Genomic DNA, 20,162 nt, shown 5'->3' with positions numbered 1-20,162 from the left:
CATCTTAAACTAATAAAGGAGCATAATTCTGAATAATACAATCTCTATATAACAAAAATATTTCTAATCCTCAGGATTTCCTCAGGAAATGGGTGGTTCATTTATTCTGAGCAATATATTATGCAATACAATATAAAAAATCTTGAGAATTTCCTTATAGTTAGGCATAAATTGATATGACCTATATTTAAAATTGTATCAAGCTTAGGATATTCTGATTCATTAGGATTATATTTTTATATATGCTTGCTATGAATTACTTGCATATCACTGAAAAATCAGGGGTCAAATCCCTTTTGCCCCTTTCTTACTCCCTCATAGGGAAAGAGACCTATTGGACTTTATATAGAAGAATCCATACACACAAAAACGATAGGCAAGGTACCAAATCTGACACATGTAATCTGGAAAATAATAATGCTGAAAAATTACAATAGCTCATATTATTGGAAAAATAATAAAATGCCTTGTTGTATTCTATAACATCTCAGGTTTTATAACCATTCTCGTAACCACCCTGTGAAGTAGGCAGGACAAGAAATATCCCCATTAAGATGAAGAAATGGAGGTTCAAAGAGAGTAAGTAACTTGACTTTGGGTCGTGTATGTAGTAGGGGATAGGGCTAGGATTCCAACTCAGGCTTCCTGCCTGCAGCCTTCTTTCCACTAGAACACATTGCTTTCCAAGAGGGAGGGGGGGGATAAGAATGAAGAAAAAATTGTTGATATGCATATAGCACCTGGTGGTTTACAATGCACTCTATATAATAATTTTTGATTCTCATAACAATTACAGAAAGTAATCTAGGTGTGACTATCCTCATTTTACAGATGAAGAAACTGAGGCTCAGAGAGACGAAGGGACTTGCTCGAGGTCATATAGCTAGTAATTGGCAGGGACAAGATTCAAATCCAGGATTTTTATTGCAATTCTGATGTGCCAGAATGTAGACGTATCCCTTGAGAAGATGAATCTGGAATTCAGAAGACTTTTCTAAAACAGAGGTTTAAACAAAGAGAGGAAATACTCTAGCCCTTAGGAAATGCAATACACTGTGCCTTGTAGCTACTTAGTAAATGTCTCTGTAGAGGAACCCATATTCAACCATGAGGCTGTCTCTATAATGATATTTCCATACATATACATCTGTATGTTTTCAAGCATTTCCAGGGATCCAGAAAACAGACTGAATATTTCAGTGGTCAGGCTTATTTTTGGTAATATGTACAGGCAAAGGCTGTAAGACAGTGTAATTCAGGGTGCATGTAAGGAAACCATTACATATCTGCTCAAAAAATTGTTCTATTTTAAAATGGTCAGGAAAAAGGGAACATCTCTTTAAGAAGAAGTCTATCTACTCTAACAAAATAGAAAAATGTTGGACATCTGAAGAAGTTAGTAAAGAAATCAAATGTAGGTAGTTACAGCTAGACAGGAAGCCAAGAGAACAGCTGAAGCAGCTGGTGGTACAGTGGATAGAGCACAGAGTGTGGAGTCAGGAAGATCAGAGCTCAGATTTCGCCTCAGACACTAGCTGTGTGTCCCTGGGCAAGTCTCTTAACTTCTGATTGCCTCAATTTCCTGAATTATAAAATGGGGATAATAATAGCACCTCCCAGGGATGCTGTGAGAACCAAATGAGATAATATTTGTCAAAAGAGCTTAGTACAGGGCCTAGCTTGTGGCTGACACTATGCAAATGTTTATTTCCTTTTCTTTCCTCTACCCAAGGAAGAAACAATCTGAAAGAGGAGAAATACTCTTCTAGTAGGAAAAAGGGATAGCTTGCTTCAAAAGTATTTTTGTGAGTTTCTAACCTGTTTACCGTGTGCTCTGAGAACGTTTCCATCATCATCACAGTAATGATAACTGGTGACAAGCATTTTTGCAAAACTTATTCTGTAATTTTTGCAAAGAAAATGCAAGGGAGACTATTGATTCACTCCTAGCTTAGGGGGAGGAGCTTTGGATGATGGGTGGAGTAGAGGAGATGGTGCTCCCTCCACAATGCCTCCTTTCATTATTTAAGACTGATGGGTTAGATTCGGCTCCTTAGGCGAAACACATCACGGAATGAAAGAGAACCTGGATGAATCTTTTGTTCCCCCCCAAATCCCTTGTAGATATCAACTAACTCCTCATCCTTCTACAATGAGTCAGATCCTGCCTCATGTTTAAAAGAATTGTGATTTCTGCTTAGGAATTTGGAAATGTTCAAATTTGAAGTTTATAAATGCACCTAGAATGCCAGCTACAAAGTGAAGTCATTATTTGCTTGCCCTTCACCATCTGATAAATTGATTAGTTCCTTTAACACACTCAAAGATAAATGCTCATAAACTATTAAAACCATTTTCATTGTTTTGGGTTCCAAGAGGTAACAAAGAAAAGTTATGGACTGGCATGGTTGGAGAACCCAGTTTACTTTGGTTCTACTGCCAGCTACATCATTAATTACCTATGTAACATAAGATGAGTAAAATGTTTTTTCTTCTTTTTTGGTATTTATGTAGTATTTAATTTTTTCCTAATTACATGTAAAACAATTTTTAACATTTGTTTTTGAAACTTTGAGTTCCAAATTCTCTCCCTTCCTCCCTCCCCACCCCACCCCGATTGAGAAGGCAAACAATTCCACATAGGTTATATATGTGCAATCATGCAAAACACATGCATAATAGTCATGTTGTGAAAGAAAACATAAACAAAAAACTTCAAGAAAAATAAAGTGAACCCCCCACCCCGATAAAAGTTGCTTCAATATGTATTCAGACACCATCATTTCTTTCTCTGTGGATGGATAGTATTTTTCATCCTAAGTCCTTCAGAGTTGTCATGGCTTTTTGCATTGCTGACAATAGCTAAGTCATTCACAGCTGATCATATTACAATGTTGCTGTAACTTTGTACGGAGTACATTTCACTTTGCATCAACCTATGTAAGTCTTTCTAGGTTTTTCTGAGAACATCTCGCTCATCATTTCTTATAGTACAATAGTATTCCATCAGAATTATACACTATAACTTATTCAGCCATTCCTCAATTGATGTGCATCCCCTCATTTCTAATATTTTACCCCCAGAAAAGAGCTGCTATAAATATTTTTGTAAATATAGGTGCTTTCCCTTTTTTATCTCCTATGAGATACAGACCTAGTAGTGGTATTGCTAGGTCAAAGTGTATGCATGGTTTTATAGCCCTTTGAGTATAGTTCCAAATTGCTCTTTTAGAATGGTTTAATCAATTCAATACTCTGATAACAGTACATTAATGTCTCATTTTCCCCACACCCCCTCCAACATTTCTCATGTACCTTTTCTGTCCTATTATCTAATCTAATAGGTATGAGGTAGGACCTCAGAATTATTTTAACTTCAATTTCACCAATCAATACTGAGTTAGAATATTTTTCTCGTATGGCTATAGATAGCTTTAATTACTTCATCTGAAAACTGATTATATCTTTTGATCATTTATCAAGGGGGAATGGCTCTTATTTTTATAAATTTGATGCAGTTCTCTATATGTTAGAGAAATGAGGCCTTTATCAGAGAAACTTGCCTCAAAATTTTTTTTCACAGTTACTATTGCTAACTATATTTTCCTCCATCCCATTCTCCCTACCCCCATTTATTCCATTTTCTCTCTCCTTTCACCCTGTCCCTCTTCAAAAGTGTTTTGCTTCTGATTACCCCTCTCCTCAGTCTGTCCTCCCTTCTGTTACCCGCCCCCTTTCTTTTATCCCTTTCCCCTTCTATTCTCCTGGAGGGTAAGATGGATTTCTATACCCCATTGCCTGTGTATCTTATTTCCCAGTTACATGTAAAAAACAATTTTTAACACTTATTCTTAAAACTTTGAATTCTAAATTCTCTACCTTCCTCCCTCCCCACTCACTTGAATAAAAAGTTTTTAGACCTAGAAAGAACCTTAGAGATCACTCCATCATTTTATTAATAACAACAACAAAAAAAACCCAAACTGATATTCCTAGAGGAAACATGACTTATCCAAAGTTACACAGTAAATGGCAGAGATAAAAGTCAAATTCATCACATGAAATTCATTGTAATTTCTACCTCAAAAAGCTGCCTTTCACTAAAAGCCGACTTTCTGTTTTCTCAACTTTCAATAATATCTACAGAAGTAACAAAAATAATACATGTTAAAATGTTCTGAAAAGTTAAAAAATACCCACAAATTCAAGATATCCTATTTATTTTACCTCTACAGATTTTGTTTATTGTTTAGTAGTTTCAGTCATATCTGACTCTTTGTGACTCCATTCGAAGTTTAATTTCCTATTTACTTCTCCAGCTCATTTTACAGATGAGAAAACTGAGGCAAATAGGGTTAAGTGACAAGCCCAGGATCACATAGCTAATAAATGTCTGAGGCTGGATTTGAACTCAGTCCTTCCTGACTACAGGCGCAGCACTTTATTTACTGTAATACATAGTTGTCCACTTCTACAGATACTGAACTGATAAATTTTTTTGATAGATGTCAGCTGTGAACCATGGATCTTGGGCACATAATTTCCTATAGTAAGCCTTGTTTAAAATTCCCTAGATGGCTCTAAATTATCATAAATTTATTTAAATTAAGAACATGCTCCCTAAAAAAGACCTTGTATGACAATGTTGAGGTTTCATCTGTCACATCATGTACATCCAACTGCTTTTATCTTTATGACTCTTAATCCAATGGTCTCCAAAGTAGGAACCAGAGCAAGCTGAGAGGTCATGGAATGAAATCAAGGGGTATGTGATCAGTCACTTGGTGGGTGGGAAGATGAATAACATTCCACCCTGATCTCCCAATCCAGGCATTTGTGGGTTTATCTCCAACACAACTACATTGCCACTCCATGCTCCCCCAATGCACATCCTTCCACTATTAGTCTCCTGTGACTACTGGGTTTGAGACTTTCAGGGTGGTTATAATCTAACCTATCATGGGCACCCAAAGCAGCTACACAGGCACAACAAAGCTCCCCATATCCTGATCCCTAATCACCTTGTGACTGCTGTAGATATAATGGTGGGCTCTATGGCTGGTCACTAAGTCCTTCCCTTCAGATTTTACATTTTTCAGTGGAAAAGAGTAAGTAGCATAGAATGAGTAGGCCTGGTTGGTTCACAATTATATTAACTCTTTCTCCAAACTAACATATTTTCTGAACTTCCCTATTTCCATCAAGGGCACCATGAACCTTCAAGTTTCCCAGATTATTACCTCTTTATTATCCTTGACTGCTTACTCAATTGAAAATGATCTCCTCGTGTGTCATCAAAGATCTCTCAATTGCCAAATCCAATGGCTTTTTCTCAATCCCCCTCACTCTTAATCTCACTGCAACGTTTGACACAATTTATATAACCACAATTTATATAACAATTTACAACCATCCTCTCCTCCTGGATTCTTAGTCTATCTTTTCTGAGGTGACTTTCTTGGTTGTCTTGCTACCTTGGTTCTCTTGCTGTCTTGGTTTTCTTGAGAAGTTCCTTCTCGGTCTCCTTTTCTGGACCATCATCTATAATATATCCTCTAGCTGTGAGTTTACTCCAAAGCTCCATGTAGATTTTCTCTCTGTAAATACTCACACTTGGTAACTTCATGGGTTTAGTTTAGTTTATTCAGATGATTACTAGATCTATATATCCATTCCTAAATTCTTTCCTCAACTCTAGTCCCATATCACAAAGGGTCTATCAAACATTTTAAATCTAATGCCCTGTAGGTATCTCAGTTTGCAATGTCATAAGCAGAACTTCCTACCCTTTCCCCAAAATCCACCCCTCTTCTGAATTTCTCTATTTCTGTTGAAGGCACCATCATCCTTCCAGTCATCGAGGTTCACGATCTTGATATTGTCCTTGACATCTCAATTTCCTCACCCTACATATTCATTAAGATGCTAGTTCTTGTCATGTCTTCCTTCATATTTCTCATATTTATCCTCTTCTTTCTTCTCACATAGTTGCTATCCTAATTGAGGTCCTCATCGCTTCTTTCCTGGACTATTGCAATAAAATCCTAATTGGTTTCTTGGCCTCAATTCATTTCTCTCTAATCCATCCCCCATACCATTGCAAAGTGATTTTTCTAAAAATTTTCTGACCACGTCATTCCTCAACACAATAAACTCTAATGACCCTCTACCAACTCTAAGATCAAATATTATTTCATCTTTATCTGATCTTTTTAGAATGTCTATTTTGTATAAGTTTTACAGTATAAAAATTATTAATGCAGTTGTATTAGTATACGATTTATAAATAAATGTATGTGGGAGTTGTATATGGGGAGCACATCGCTCAATTTTTTAACTAATGGGACATGAAATTTAAAAAAATTCTGATATATATAAAGTGTGTACCACACTGAGAATTTTTTGGCTAGGAGAAACAAATTCCATCTGAGAGCTGAAATAGAGAAATTGGCATCCTTTTAGAAGACTGCATACAGCAACTCAACAGCGAGGCTTTCAAGTATATTCAGAAACAGAAAACTAGCTCATTTTTCAATATCACCTTTTAAGAGGCTCAATATTTTTGCCTTCCATGATCCCTTTGGCTAAAAATAGACTTTCCCTCTCATTGTTATTAGAACTCTTGGCCTGGATCTCCTTGTATCATACTCGTGTGTTTATATGCTGTGTTTCTTCTGTTAGACTATAAACTCCATGAGGGTAGGGACTGTTGTCTCTGTCATCTTCATGTCTCAGTGCTAAGCATATATACATATATACACACACATACACACACACATATATATATAGTAAGGCATTCAGCAAACATTTGTTGAATTAAATTATGCAATGAAACATGGTAACTTAAACTTCTATAAGATCCAGCCCATTAGATTAAACACTTCTTGATATTGGTTGATCTACAACTCAAATCAAACCATAGCAGAGAAATAGTATGCTGTTACATGAAATGAACTGCTGACTCATAAACTCCTGAGAATTTCTTCCGGAGGCCTTTAACAATAGATTCTTATCTGTCTGTGTTTATGGGGAGAAAATAATGTGGTCCTTTCACATGAAATTCTAATGGAAACTGAGAAGTGGACAAGAAGTGACTTACTAAGTGTGACGGAGTCATTGATCTTGAAGCTGCAGAGTACTCTGTCCACATTGCGGGCGTGACGAAATCCATTTCCTCTCACCACCACTTGAAATGATTCTGAAATGAAAATCATTAATGCCAAGATGAATAACTGAAAGTCAGAAGGATTAACCTCCACTTGGCATCTTGCCTTGAGATGTATCAAAGTAAGCCAAATTTTTATTACATCTAACCTATAACTTTGCCAAAATATTAAAAAAGTTATTTTGGGTTATAAAACAAATACAGAAATTTCTCTAGGTGACCTTTAATCTTTCATGTAGCTAGGCAATGTATGGTGTGGCAGAGTGTTACACTTGGAATCAGGAAGACCTGGATTTAAATCCTGCTCCTGACACTTTTTTGTGTGACCTCAATGGTGAAGTCACTTGCTTCTCAGCCTCAGGTAACCTATTAACTAAGTTTTCAATGGATTTCCATTATTGTAGGAACTAGCTTTGCTTTCCCACTAACCCAGACTGCAAAGTTGGAAAGCATCCTAAACCCTGGTTACGGAGATAGCAATAAATCATCAGGACTATAGAGTGACAGAAATTTAACAATGTAGAACATAAAGTTATAAAAAGATAAGAGGGGATAGAATCTCTAGGTTAACTAGCACCTTGCATAGCTAGAAGAATCTTTAAGACATATAGCTTGATGTTTTCTTGTATAACCCACATTGGCCCATGATTCTGGAGGTGATGGAGTCATTTACCAGCATACCCCTGTTCCGCCATTTGAAGAACATTAATCTATTCTTCCCCTTCACTTGCCCAAGATCAGCCAATGGCATGTTTCATTGACAGATCAGCAAGATAAAGAAAAGGCATCTGACCTTGGAGAACACTAGCTCTACAAATGGCCCATGGAGAAACCATAATAGATCAAGGGCCTGGCCAGTCATCTCAGTGGGTGAAGTTCCACAAGACTTAACTCCAAGAAGAAAGAAGACCATGGAAAACATGGGTAGGGGAAAATAATAAGTGGCCTCTGGAATTTTGGAGCCAGAAATTCCCTGAAAGAGGGACATGATACACAACCTTGGTGAGAAAAATCTGGGCATGTTACTGGGCCTAGTTACTATAGGAAAGTTGACTCAGGGACAACATGTAAAGGTCTTTGAGGAAATGAAGTTTAGTAATTTTCTAACCTGAAATCCCTGTCCTGGGGTAGGTTGTACAAGACAGTTCTGAAAAGGTGGGACATGTCTAAAAGTCCTCCACAGTGAAGTGGAAGTGGTGCATTTAAGAGAAGGCCAGGCCAGGTCCCATTGGGATAAGTATACCACAGGAGAAGGTGGTGAATGTCCACAAGAGATGGGTCCCCATGGAAGCCACAAGACCCCTGGCCCTTCTGGCTTATATTGGCCAATTGATAAATTTTCAAGGTGAGCATTTATACCTCTGAGACTGACAAACACTATAGATCAGGGCATGACTTGTTGTTGTGTAGACTTGAAAAAATGGTAGAAAAAATGTTAATAATGAAAATTAAACTCAAGAGTATATTGTGTGTATGGTGTTTGTTTTTCCAGAGAGCTGGTTGTTAAACATTCACCACTACACCCCTCTTCCACCATTTGAAGAGCTAAACTCCCCTAAGATCAACAATGGGCCTGGTTCACCAATAGATCAGCAAGGTACAAAAAAATATATTTAGCATTGGAAAGCAGCAGTTTACAGACCTTTACCAGAGAAAGCAGAAGAGATCAGGAGCCTAGCTAGTCATTTTAGTGGGTAGAATTCCATGAAATTTGGCTGGTCTGTGAATATACCTTCCAAGGCCAGGATAAGCTGATTAATAATGTATACAAGCTCATGAGATGTGGTTATGCTTCAGAATGGTTTGTGAACACTAAAGATCTAGGAATGAATTATCAAGAGGTCACCAGTATTGGGCCAGGATCAATGGCAGAACTTAGAAGTGTCAGCCAAGAGAATTCCTGTCAGAGGGGACTACATTAGCCTCTATTGCTCAGGAGAAACCCATCAGTACGGGAAAACATGAGAGCAAATGCCTTTTCTATATTGTTAACAGTTTCAAAGTGTGGTCCATATTCATTCAAATCATGGAGGATAGGATATCATTCTCTACATGGATGACCCAATAATCCCCCTGACTCAAGACAAAGCCATCAGCCATCAGCCATTCCTGCCTGTCTTCAATGCCAACCAGTGGAATCATGCCTTAAAAACAGTATTGCCAAACACCTAAGAGCTCTCTCGATCTGTGGGATTGGCAGGTAGGCTACAATGATGCCCCTTACCAAGAGGTATGGGAAATATGCCCAATGACTGTGGATACCAACTCCAGGTACAAATTCATGATCCTGTGCAGTATAGCTACAGCAGATACCACCATTGCTATCCTAATTAATGACATTCTTTTCCCATGTAAACAAATAAGCCCCAAATCTGAAGACCAAGGGACACCCTTCAATGATAAATATGTGTTGGATTAGACAAGGTCTCACCATAGAACTTGAAATATAATCTCTCCCATATCACCTCCCAAGTCACTGAGATAGTTTAAAAATAGAATAGACTTTAAAAAATATCTTTGATTACTTTCCCCCCAAACTCCTGAAATGGACTGACCATCTTGCTGTGGCAGTGTGTATTCTAAACCATCTCTAATTCTCCAAAGGTAGAATGCTTGCACTGAGATTTTTGAGTAGCAATCCATGGAGAAAAGGAATAAACCAGAGGAAGCTCTCCTCATAAACATAACACTAGTATTAACTAAAAACAATTCTGGCAGCTTATAGGTTAGGGATAATAAAACAGAACCTGGTGGCCCTTAGAGTGGAACCATTTCTTACCAGTCATAAATGAAATACTCCTCAGTTTTATTTTATTTTTTCATCTCTCTTATTTAATTTTTATCAGTTACATGTAAAAAAGTTGGCATTCATTTTTAAAGTTTTGAATTTTATTTCCTCTCCCTGTATCCTTCTCCTGCCCCCTCCTTGAGAAGGCAAGCAATTTGATATAGATTACACATGTAAAGTACTGCAAAGCATATTTCCATATTAGCCATGTTGCAAAAGAAAACACAGAACAGAAAAAAAGAAAAAGAGAGTAATCTGTATTCAGACTCCATCAGTTCCTTCTATAGAATTGGATAGGATTTTTCATCATAAGTCCTTCAGAACTGTTTTGGATCATTGTATTGCTCAAACTAGCTAAGTCATTCACAATTGATCAGCATACACTATTGGTGTTACTATGTGTAATGTTCTCTTGGTTCTGTTCACTTCACTTTGCATCAGTTCATACAAATCTTCCCAGGTTTTTCTGAAAGTATCCTACCCATTATTTCTTATGGCAAAATAGTATTCCATCACAACCATATACCGCAGTTTGTTCAGCCATTCCTCAATTGATGGGCATCCCTTCAATTTCCAAATCTTTGCCATCAGGAAAAGGGTGCTATAAATATTTTTGTACATATAGGTCCTTTTCCTTTTCCTTCAGTCTCTTTGGGATACAGACCTAGTAGTGGTATTACTGGGTAAAAGGTATGCACAGTTTTATTTTAGCACTTTGGGCATAGTTCCAAATTGTTCTCCAGAATGGATGGAACAGTTAACAATTTTGCCAACAGTGCATTAATGTCCCAATTTTTCCAATCTGCTCTAACATTTGTCATTTTCCTTTGCTGTCATATTAGCCACTCTGACATGTGTGAGGTGGTACCCCAGAGTTGTTTTGATTTGCATTTCTCCAATCAATAATGATTTAGAGCATTTTTATATGACTATAGATATCTTTAATTTCTTCCTCTGAAAATTGCCTGTTCATATTCTTTCACCATTTATCATTTGGGGAATGAATCATATTCTTATATAAATTTGACTCTGTTCTCTCTATATTTGAGAAATGAAGTCTTTATCAGAAAAACTTCCTGTAAAAAATTTCCCAAGTTTCCTGCTTTCCTTCTAATCTTGGTTGCATTGGTTTTGTTTGTGCAAAACCTTTTTAATTTAATGTAATCAAATCACCCATTTTACATCTTGAAATGTTCTCTAATTCTTATTTGGTCATAAATTCTTCCTTTATCCACATATCTAGCATTATGGTATCAATCTTAATGTATAAATCATGTATCCATTCTGACCATATCTTGGTATATAGTGTGAGATGCTGGCTGATACCTAGTTTTTGCCAAGCTGCTTTCCAGTTTTTCCAGGAATTTTTGTCAAATAGTTAGTCTGTTCCCCAAAGCATTAATCTTTGTGTTTACCAAATATGAGATTACTATAGTCAATTATAACTGCATATCGTGTACATAATCTATTCCACTGATCCACCACTCCATTTCTTAGCCAGTACCAAATTATTTGGATAGTTACTTCTTTGCAATACACTTTGAGATCTGGTACTACTAGGTGATTTTCCTTCACATGTTTTTTTTTTATTGATTCTCTTGATATTCTTGATCTTTTGTTCTTCCAGATGAATTTTGTTATTATTTTTTCAAGCTCTATGACATAATTTTTGGTAGTTTGATTGACATGGCACTGAAACAGAAAGCTAATTTAGGTAGAATTTTCATTTTTATTAAATTGGCTCAACCTACCCATGAGCAATTAACATTTCTCCAATTGTTTAGATATGACTATTCATGTGAAAAGTGCGTTCATATAGTTCTTGGCTTTCTTTTACCCTCTGGTTCTAGGATATTAGCGCATTTTTCCTTGAAAATTTCTTGAAATATTATGTCTAGGCCCTCCTTTTTTATCATGGCCTTCAGGTAGTCTAACAATTCTTAAATTATCTCTTTTCTATCTGTTTTCCAGGTCAGTTGCTTTTCCAGTGAGATACTTCACATTTTCCCTATTTTTTCACTCTCTTGACTTGGTTTGATTGTTTCTTGATGTCTTATGGGGCCATTAGTTTCCAATTGTCCAACCCCCTATTATTCCTATCCATTAGTTGAATTAAATAGATTTGGGATCTATAAAAACACTGTTATATGCAGTGGTTAGAACATTGTTCTAAGGAGGAGGGGTGGCTGAGCTGAAATAGGCGATAGTTCACGTATCTATCATTCTTTAGAAGTTGCAAGTTTTATACCTGGAGCGATTGGTAGCTGGCAGGCCAAGGCTGACAAGCCTCCAGAATTGGTGGATACTGGAGGAAATGTTAGCTTCCTAAGGAGGAATTTGTACCTTAATTAATGAAATATGTTTTTTACATATTAGCCACAATAAGGAAATCACACCTAAAGTGCACAAAACATAAGATGAGGTAGAGTCCTCTATTCAGTGGCCATGACAAAGATCTGAGAATAATTTGCCTTCATATAGCAAGTAAGGTCACATAATAAGACTAGGAAGGTGGCTGAGACCTATTGGCAAGTTTATCTTTCAAACCTTACAATTATAGGAATTTTGGAAACTAAAGCCACGATCTACTAATGTATTATTTTTTGTGCCTTATGGCAGGGACACAGCACCATAATTAGAGCTATATTATAGTAGTAACTGGTCTGAGAAATGGCAACCCATGGGCAAGATCAAAGGGGTGGATTGTGGAATATTGGCCAGTGTTTTCCTATAGAAAAAGACGAAAAGTGTTGCGAAGTCCTGACTTCGCAAATAGAAAGTATCATGGTGGTTGTGGAAAAGGAAAAATTTCACTATATAGAAAACTAAGTTATAGCACCATGAGATGGGGTAAAGTCCCTAGGACATGTAGTAAGCAACCTTGCCATGCTAAAAGAAGACTTAAGAGACATAGCTTAATTGTCTTTATGATATTATTTGGCCCCTTTTGTTTGTGTCCTTCAGCTGACATGGTATTCAAAACCTTAGGGCTAATCAAAGCAATTGAAGGGCAGGAGTGAGACTTGGTGAGACTTGGTGAGACTTTCACTACGTAGATTACTGCTATCAGATCCAAAGATACATCTCCATGAGAAACTACTAAAGCATGGGGAGCTGAGTCTGATTTTCATCTTATATCTTTGCTTGCTAACATCCCAATATCCTTTAATGATTTCAGTAAAGGTATAATCAACACAACTGTGATGTGCTAACTGTAAGGTTCCTGCTGAATCCTGAATCCAAGGACCCAAAGAGATAGTCAAGTGGGTAAGTCAAAAGGCAGCTAGGTCAATACACTCATGGTGTGAAAGGAAACTGAGACCTAGAGCTTTGACCAAAGTCGCACAGACAAAGTCAGAATCTAAATCCAAATCTTTTGACCAGCCCAAGGTGATGAGTATTTAACCATACTTAATTATATACCATCTTGTATTATTCTTAATACATCACACCTGACACCATACTAGATATAAAGTAGATAGACAATATATATATTTATTCATCGCCATAATGAACAGTCTAAGTAGGACTATGGCTGGGACAAGATATTTCTAATGACCAAATAATGATACCCATTCTCCTGCTTATGTAGCTTTTCCAAGATATACTCCCCCTTTTGCTTTCCCCACTGCAGTAAAGACAAACTTTATACTTCCAGAATTAAAAATATAAATAGAATAAGTAATACTTAAATTATTTTATATTATATCTTAAATATAATAGTAGATATTTATGTAAAATAAATATATTTATATTACAATATATTTCATATTATATTATTAATAAAATTTACACTTCTCATAAAATGAGGAGACTTAATTACTTTCTACTATAGCAAATTTTGACAGGGCAATAATTATTCCTACAAATGAAAGTTATCTATAATGAATGAATTTTCTAAGTAATTGCTACCAATTTAGAATGATTCCCTTTCAACTGCCCTTTGAATGTAAAGTTCCATTGTGGATTGAAGGCCTTTACTACTCATCTGAGGGAAATTGAGTTTTACTTTCAAAAATGTGGTGATATTGCAATTCCCAACCTAACTTTGCTCCACTAAGTGTTACAGTAGTCATAAGGCATAATACTACAGATCATGGGATTTGGAACTAGTAGGAGGAATCTAAGGAGTTTGTTGAGTCTCCCTTGTTCATCTTACATATGAGGCCAGAGAGATTAAGTCATTTATCTAAGGTGAAACAGGTAATAAATAACAAAAGTAGAGATTCTAATTCAGATCCTCTGATTCCAAATCTATCATTCTTCACACTAGGGCATTCTACCTCTCACATGTTTGTTCAAACAATGAATGAATGAATGAAGAATAAAAGCCTTCTTGAACTAACAAATAACCACCCTTTACAACAGAACTGGAAATGGGATCTTAGTTACTGTATTTACTAGTTGGTGTTTCTATGTAGAGATATTTGCCCAAGTTTTCTGGCACCATATGGCCGGTCAAATCTTTACATTTATTTTTTCCCCCCAGTCTCATTATTTACATGAAAATTAGGTTGGGAGTATACAGCTTGAAATGCTGAAAAAAGGAATCAGACTTCTCAAAAACCTTGGTTCCAACCCTGACTCAGTTGGGAGTCCTTGGGCAATCTATAACCTTTCTGGACCCATTTCCTCAACTTTACAATAGTGGCTTGGATTAGATGACCTTTAAGTGCTTTTGCAGCTCTAAAATGGAATCGTTCTATTCTCTTATGGCACATGTTAGGACTTTCTAGGATAGTCCTGGATAAATTTAAGTTTTTTGAAAATAAGCTGAGTTTAACTACCTTTATTTTTGCCCCATGTTGTTCTTGTTTAGTCATTTCAGTCATGTCTGACTCTTTGTGACCTCATTTGGGGTTTTCTAGACAAAGATACAAGAATGGTTTCCCATTTCCTTTTTACAGATGAGAAACTGAGGCAAACAGGCTGAAGTGACTTGCCCAGCATCACACAGCTGGTAAGTGTTTGAAGCCAGATTTGAACTCGGCAAGATGAGTCTTCCTCACTCCAGGCCCAGACTCTATGCACTGTGCCACCTCCCTGGGTAAATTTAAGTTTTTTGAAAATAAGCTGATAGAACTACTTTTATTTTTGCCTTTAGTTGTAGTAAAAGTGTAAATCTGATTTGATGAAGAAAGCAAAACTTTTGTGGTAGCAAAAAGAAATGGAAATAAAGGGGGTACCTATCGATTGGGGGAATGACTGAACAAACATAAATATGATGAAATATGACTGCACCATAAGAGGAGAGATATGAGCAATTCAGAGAACCATGGGAAAACTTGTATGAACATATATAGGTAAAAAGAAGAACCAGGAGACTAATGTACACAATGGCTAAAATTGAGTATATAGAACAAAAAACCCTCATAAGGCAGCTAAACCTGATGTTATGTTCTATCAGATCACTTTTCTATGTTGGTTTGTCTTGTTTAACAACTTCTCTTTGCAACAAGAAAGAGTCAGGGTGTGGAGAGTATGTGGGACATATCAATGTAATAGGAAAATGTCTATAGCATACAAAAACAACAGGCATCAACAAAACCTTTCAACATAATGCAAAAAAGCAAGAGCTTAGCTACATTCTTCCTCTTCAAACTGATAGAGAATCAGAGTCAACAGACTAGGCAGTGTCCTATGTACCAGTTGTGGGATTTAAACACTGGGTCCTCTAACTCCAAAACAAGTTGTTGGGTTTTTTTCCCTAACCAACCTCACAAATTTCCACATTATTTCCACATATCTCTGTTTAGTTAAAATAGATATAACATGTTTTGATCTCCATTTTGAATACCAGAGACGCACAATAACCACATGTCAGAATAAGAACTAGTTTCTGTTGCTAAGATTGCAATCTACCTTTTAAAATTCAGATTGCATGTGTTATTTTTGCTGATTCAAAGATTCTTGTCCCCCACTGCTCTATGATCAGACCATTTATCTCATTTCCCCAAAGACTACAGCATTAGACTGTGAGGAGAACACTCTCATCTTGGAATTCAGGCTGAGCTCCAAAGCCCTATTCAATAACATCATGTTCCAGTCTTATCAAATCGACTGCAGAATATCTTATAAAATAGGCTACTCTCCTGTTGGCTGTGTCTCGTCTTAGTGACTTATGGAGGATAGAGCATAGAACTCTGTCATGTGGAAACTATGGAAAATTTTAAATTCCTGGATCAGAAAATGTCTATACAAATACTGCATTATAAGACACATGAAGCCAGAAAAAGAAGCCCTTCCTCAGTGTGCTCTGGGATTAACAATCATGTCTGGGGGTTTCAAGCAGACCAAAATATAAACATCTGTTTTGGCAGCCCTGATCATATTTCAGGAACTTATATTAATACTAAAATTGAGTGATAAACAGACAAGTAAAAATAAGCCAAAGGAGCCAAATTTATTTGGCATCAGTTGATAGAAAACTGACCCTAAAGCCAAGAAGACCTGGATTCAAATTCTTCCTCTGATACATATTGGTTCTATTACCCTGGGCAAATCACTTACCCTTCCAAAACTCTAGGTAGCTCTCTAACTAAGACTAAAACTTGTAGACAAGGTGCTGACTTGAATTGGTAGATGCACTTTCGTCATGTGGGAGTTCTTTTTAACCAACAAAATAACAGATCTACTGCCTGAACATTGATAAGGGTGCTGAGTTATTTTTCCAAATGTACACAGAAAGACAGTCCTATCTTGGTGTTTACTTGGTTCTAGTATAGCAAGTAGAGAATGGGCGGAGGTGGAGGGGAGAGAGAGAGACAGAGAGAGAGAGAGAGAGAGAGAGAGAGAGAGAGAGAGAGAGAGAGAGAGAGAGAGAGAGGGAAGAGACAGAGACAGAGACAGAGAGACAGAGAGAGACAGAGAGAGAGAGACAGAGAGACAGAGAGAGACAGAAAGAGACAGACAGACAGAAAGATAGAATGTTGGATTCAAATTCAAATATTAGACTATAAGCTCCTTGAGGGCAAGGATTGTCTTCTGCCTCTTTTTATATCCCGAGTGTTTAACACAATGCCTTGCACGTAGTAGGCCCTTAATAAATATTTATTTATTGATTTATTGGTTGATTGAAATATCTGAAAACTGGAAGGAAGGTACCACTGAGATCGTCTAACCTAACTGTTGCCTGGAGTAGGATTCCTCTCTATAGGATTTCTGATAAACTATTATCCTAATCTGTAAGAAGACATTCTTATCATATTTATATGTGTGTATACATATACACACACATATAATATGTATTCATATGTATATCTGATAAACGGGGACTAGCCTCAGAGGGAAGGCTGTAAGATTAAGGAGAGCTTGGAAAGGCATATTGTAGAAGGTTTTCGTACAGAGTAGGATGACAGTTCATCAGATACGATCATATATATGTGTGTGTGTGTATATACATATTACACATACACATATAGAACACATACACATACACATGTATTACATAGTTGCTTGCCTGTTGTCTCCCGTATTTGACAGTGAACTCCTTGAGAGCAGAGACTGGGTTTGGCCTTTCTTTGTATCCCCTGTACTTTGCACAGTGCCTGGCACATAGAAGCCATGGGATAAATACTAATTGACTTGACTCATCATAGTGGAGTAGGCCATTCCATTCTTAAATGGCTATAATTATTGTTTCTCACTGTGGACCTTTATGGAGAGCTAACATGAGGTGGTGCAGAGGTGGTGCAGAGGTGTCATATTTGCAGCCCTCAGGCCATATGCTTGCAATCCTTTGTAGGGCCTGAACTAGATTAAAATGTAGTTGGAAAATGTGAAAAGAAATGAATGAAAATACGATACAACATGATAATGTTAATTTGTGGTTTTTTGATTCAACATACTGTCTGCTGGCAACCATTTCTATTTGTTTGACACCATTGGTACAGTGGATGGAAAGCTGGCCTTGGAGTCAGGAAGACCCTCTGCCTCTAATATAAACTGTCCAAGTAACCCTGAAAAAGTCACTGAATCTCTGGGTGCCCCAGGCAACTGTCTAAAATTATTAATTCCAGGAGACTGGCTAATCCTCATTGATGAAAGAAATGTCCTCACAGAAAACTCCACTGCACCAGTGGAATCACAGCCCCAGACCAAAAAAATATATAAACTTGTTACAAAGGTTTTCTTTGCACTGAAACCTTTCTCTCTGTGGCTTCTACTCATTGGTCCTAGTTCTTTGTTCTGTGGCCAGCAGAACACATCAGAAGATCCTTCAAATACTCAAAAATAGCTATCATGTCACCCCCTCCTTCCAAGCCTTTCCTTCATTATTCTAAACATTTCTACTTATTTCCATGAATAGCGTGGTTCCAGGGTCTCTCGTTATCTTAGTTGCCTTCATCTGGATGTAATTCTAGTTTGTCTAATATGTCCCACCTAAAATGTTTCCCCCATAGCACAATAGACAAGGAGTCAGTAGGATCAAACCCTGAATCAGAGGTTGGCTGTGTGACTGAGGGCAGGTTCGCTTTACTCATGTCAGCCTCAGTTTCCTTATTTGTAAAATGGGGATAACGATTGCTATCATGGTTATAACAAAGGATTATTGCGAAATTTGTAAAATGGGGATAACGATTGCTATCATGGTTATAACAAAGGATTATTGTGAAATTTGTAAAATGGGGATAACGATTGCTATCATGGTTATAACAAAGGATTATTGTGAGGTTCATTTATAGGATGCTTTAAAGTGCTTTCTAAATATCAGATATGATTACCTCAGATGTTATCTGACCAAGACAGAGGATAGTGGGACTATATCGCCTTCCTTATTCTGGATATTATGTGTCTATTAATTCTAAGAAAACATTTTCATTCAGTCATTTTTCAGTTGTGTCCTACTCTCTGTGCCCCAATTTGGGGTTTTCTTGGCAAAGATACTGGAGTGGTTTGCCATTTCCTTCTCTAGCTCATCTTACAAATGAGGAAACTGAGGCAAATAGGGTCAAGTGACTTTCCTAGGGTCACATAGCTAGTAAATGAGAAAATATTAGCTGTTTTTTTTTTCAGGGGAAGAGAGGAAGAAGTGCTGCTCACACTGTAGATTTACAGTGATCTTTCAGTCCACTAAAACCCTAAAGCCTTTTCCACAAAAATTATTATTAAGCCATGTCTCTTCTATATTTGTATATTTGAATTTCAAAACTCAAATAATAGGACTTTCTGTTTATAACAGACTACCATGCTAGTATCTAGAGATTCTTTAAATTTTGATTATTTCATTCACTTTATCAGATATCTACCCTCCCACCCCCTTCCAGATTCACATCATTTGCTAAACTGAGAATCATGGCATACTTTGTTTCGGTCCCAGGTCATTTCCAGCTCCAATGTATAATGCTAAGCCATTGATTAGAATGTTAAACATGTTTGAGAATGGATCTATTAGAGAGCTTCCTTCAGGTTGAAATAGCTATGGCAGCCCTTCAGCCAATTAAGGAATAACTAACTGGCTTGTTGCTCTTGCAGGATGAGCAAGGAAGAATTTAATTTACTAACTCAGAAATGATCCTCATACTCTCTGATCTCAGCTCGAAATTTCTAGATCATAAGGATCACTGTCCTCCTGTTTGTCATTGTCTTGGTTTCACTTAGACTTTAAACTTTTGGGGGAGCATGTCTTATACTTCTTTCTATTCTTTTTCCACAAGAAATATGCTTATTTCTATTGTGCCTACTGCAGTTCAAAACCCACAGTAAGAGTCAATAAATGGTCAATGAGTTAATAAATTACCTTGGTAGGGAGTGGAGAGCTTTTATATAGGAAATATAAGATTCTAAGAGTGGTGTGACAAAGTAATCTTACCCTCTCTCCTCTCGGAAGTGTAACAATACTAAATCATCATTATAATCATAATAAGTAGCATTTATATAGCATTTTAAGGTTTGAAAAGTACTTTTATAAATATGATTTCATTCAATCCCTGCAACAACCCTGGGAGAGGGGTGGTATTATCATCCACATTTTACAGAGAAGGAGACTGAGGCAGGCAGAGGTTAATAACTTGCCCGGGGTCACAGGGTAGTGTTTGGGACCAGATCTGATCTCAGGTCTTTACTGACCTCAATTGCAGTGTGCTGTCTACTGCATCATCTAGGAACCTACATATGTCAAAAAAAGTATTTGAGTGCACTATACAGCATGACTTTGTTAAAAAGTCCCCTTTATAATAATTTGTTTTTAAAACAACAGATTTAAAAATA

The 20,162-nt window shown here is 36.9% G+C and overlaps 1 protein-coding gene across 1 annotated transcript in view; it reads right to left on the bottom strand.

Annotated features, from left to right (window-relative positions):
- ANTXR1 (ANTXR cell adhesion molecule 1) overlaps positions 1 to 20,162 on the bottom strand; it is a 309,492-nt gene that overhangs the window by 185,797 nt on the left and 103,533 nt on the right. The window contains exon 10 of the mRNA XM_036751470.1: positions 7,100 to 7,198. Within this exon, the coding sequence (XP_036607365.1) occupies positions 7,100 to 7,198 (99 nt within the window). The remainder of the gene's footprint in view (positions 1 to 7,099; positions 7,199 to 20,162) is intronic.

Source organism: Trichosurus vulpecula, chromosome 3, assembly GCF_011100635.1.
Source record: "Trichosurus vulpecula isolate mTriVul1 chromosome 3, mTriVul1.pri, whole genome shotgun sequence".
NCBI lineage: Eukaryota > Metazoa > Chordata > Mammalia > Diprotodontia > Phalangeridae > Trichosurus > Trichosurus vulpecula.
The sequence above is the reverse complement of the archived record's forward strand: the minus strand, read 5'-3'. Positions and strand labels throughout refer to the sequence as shown.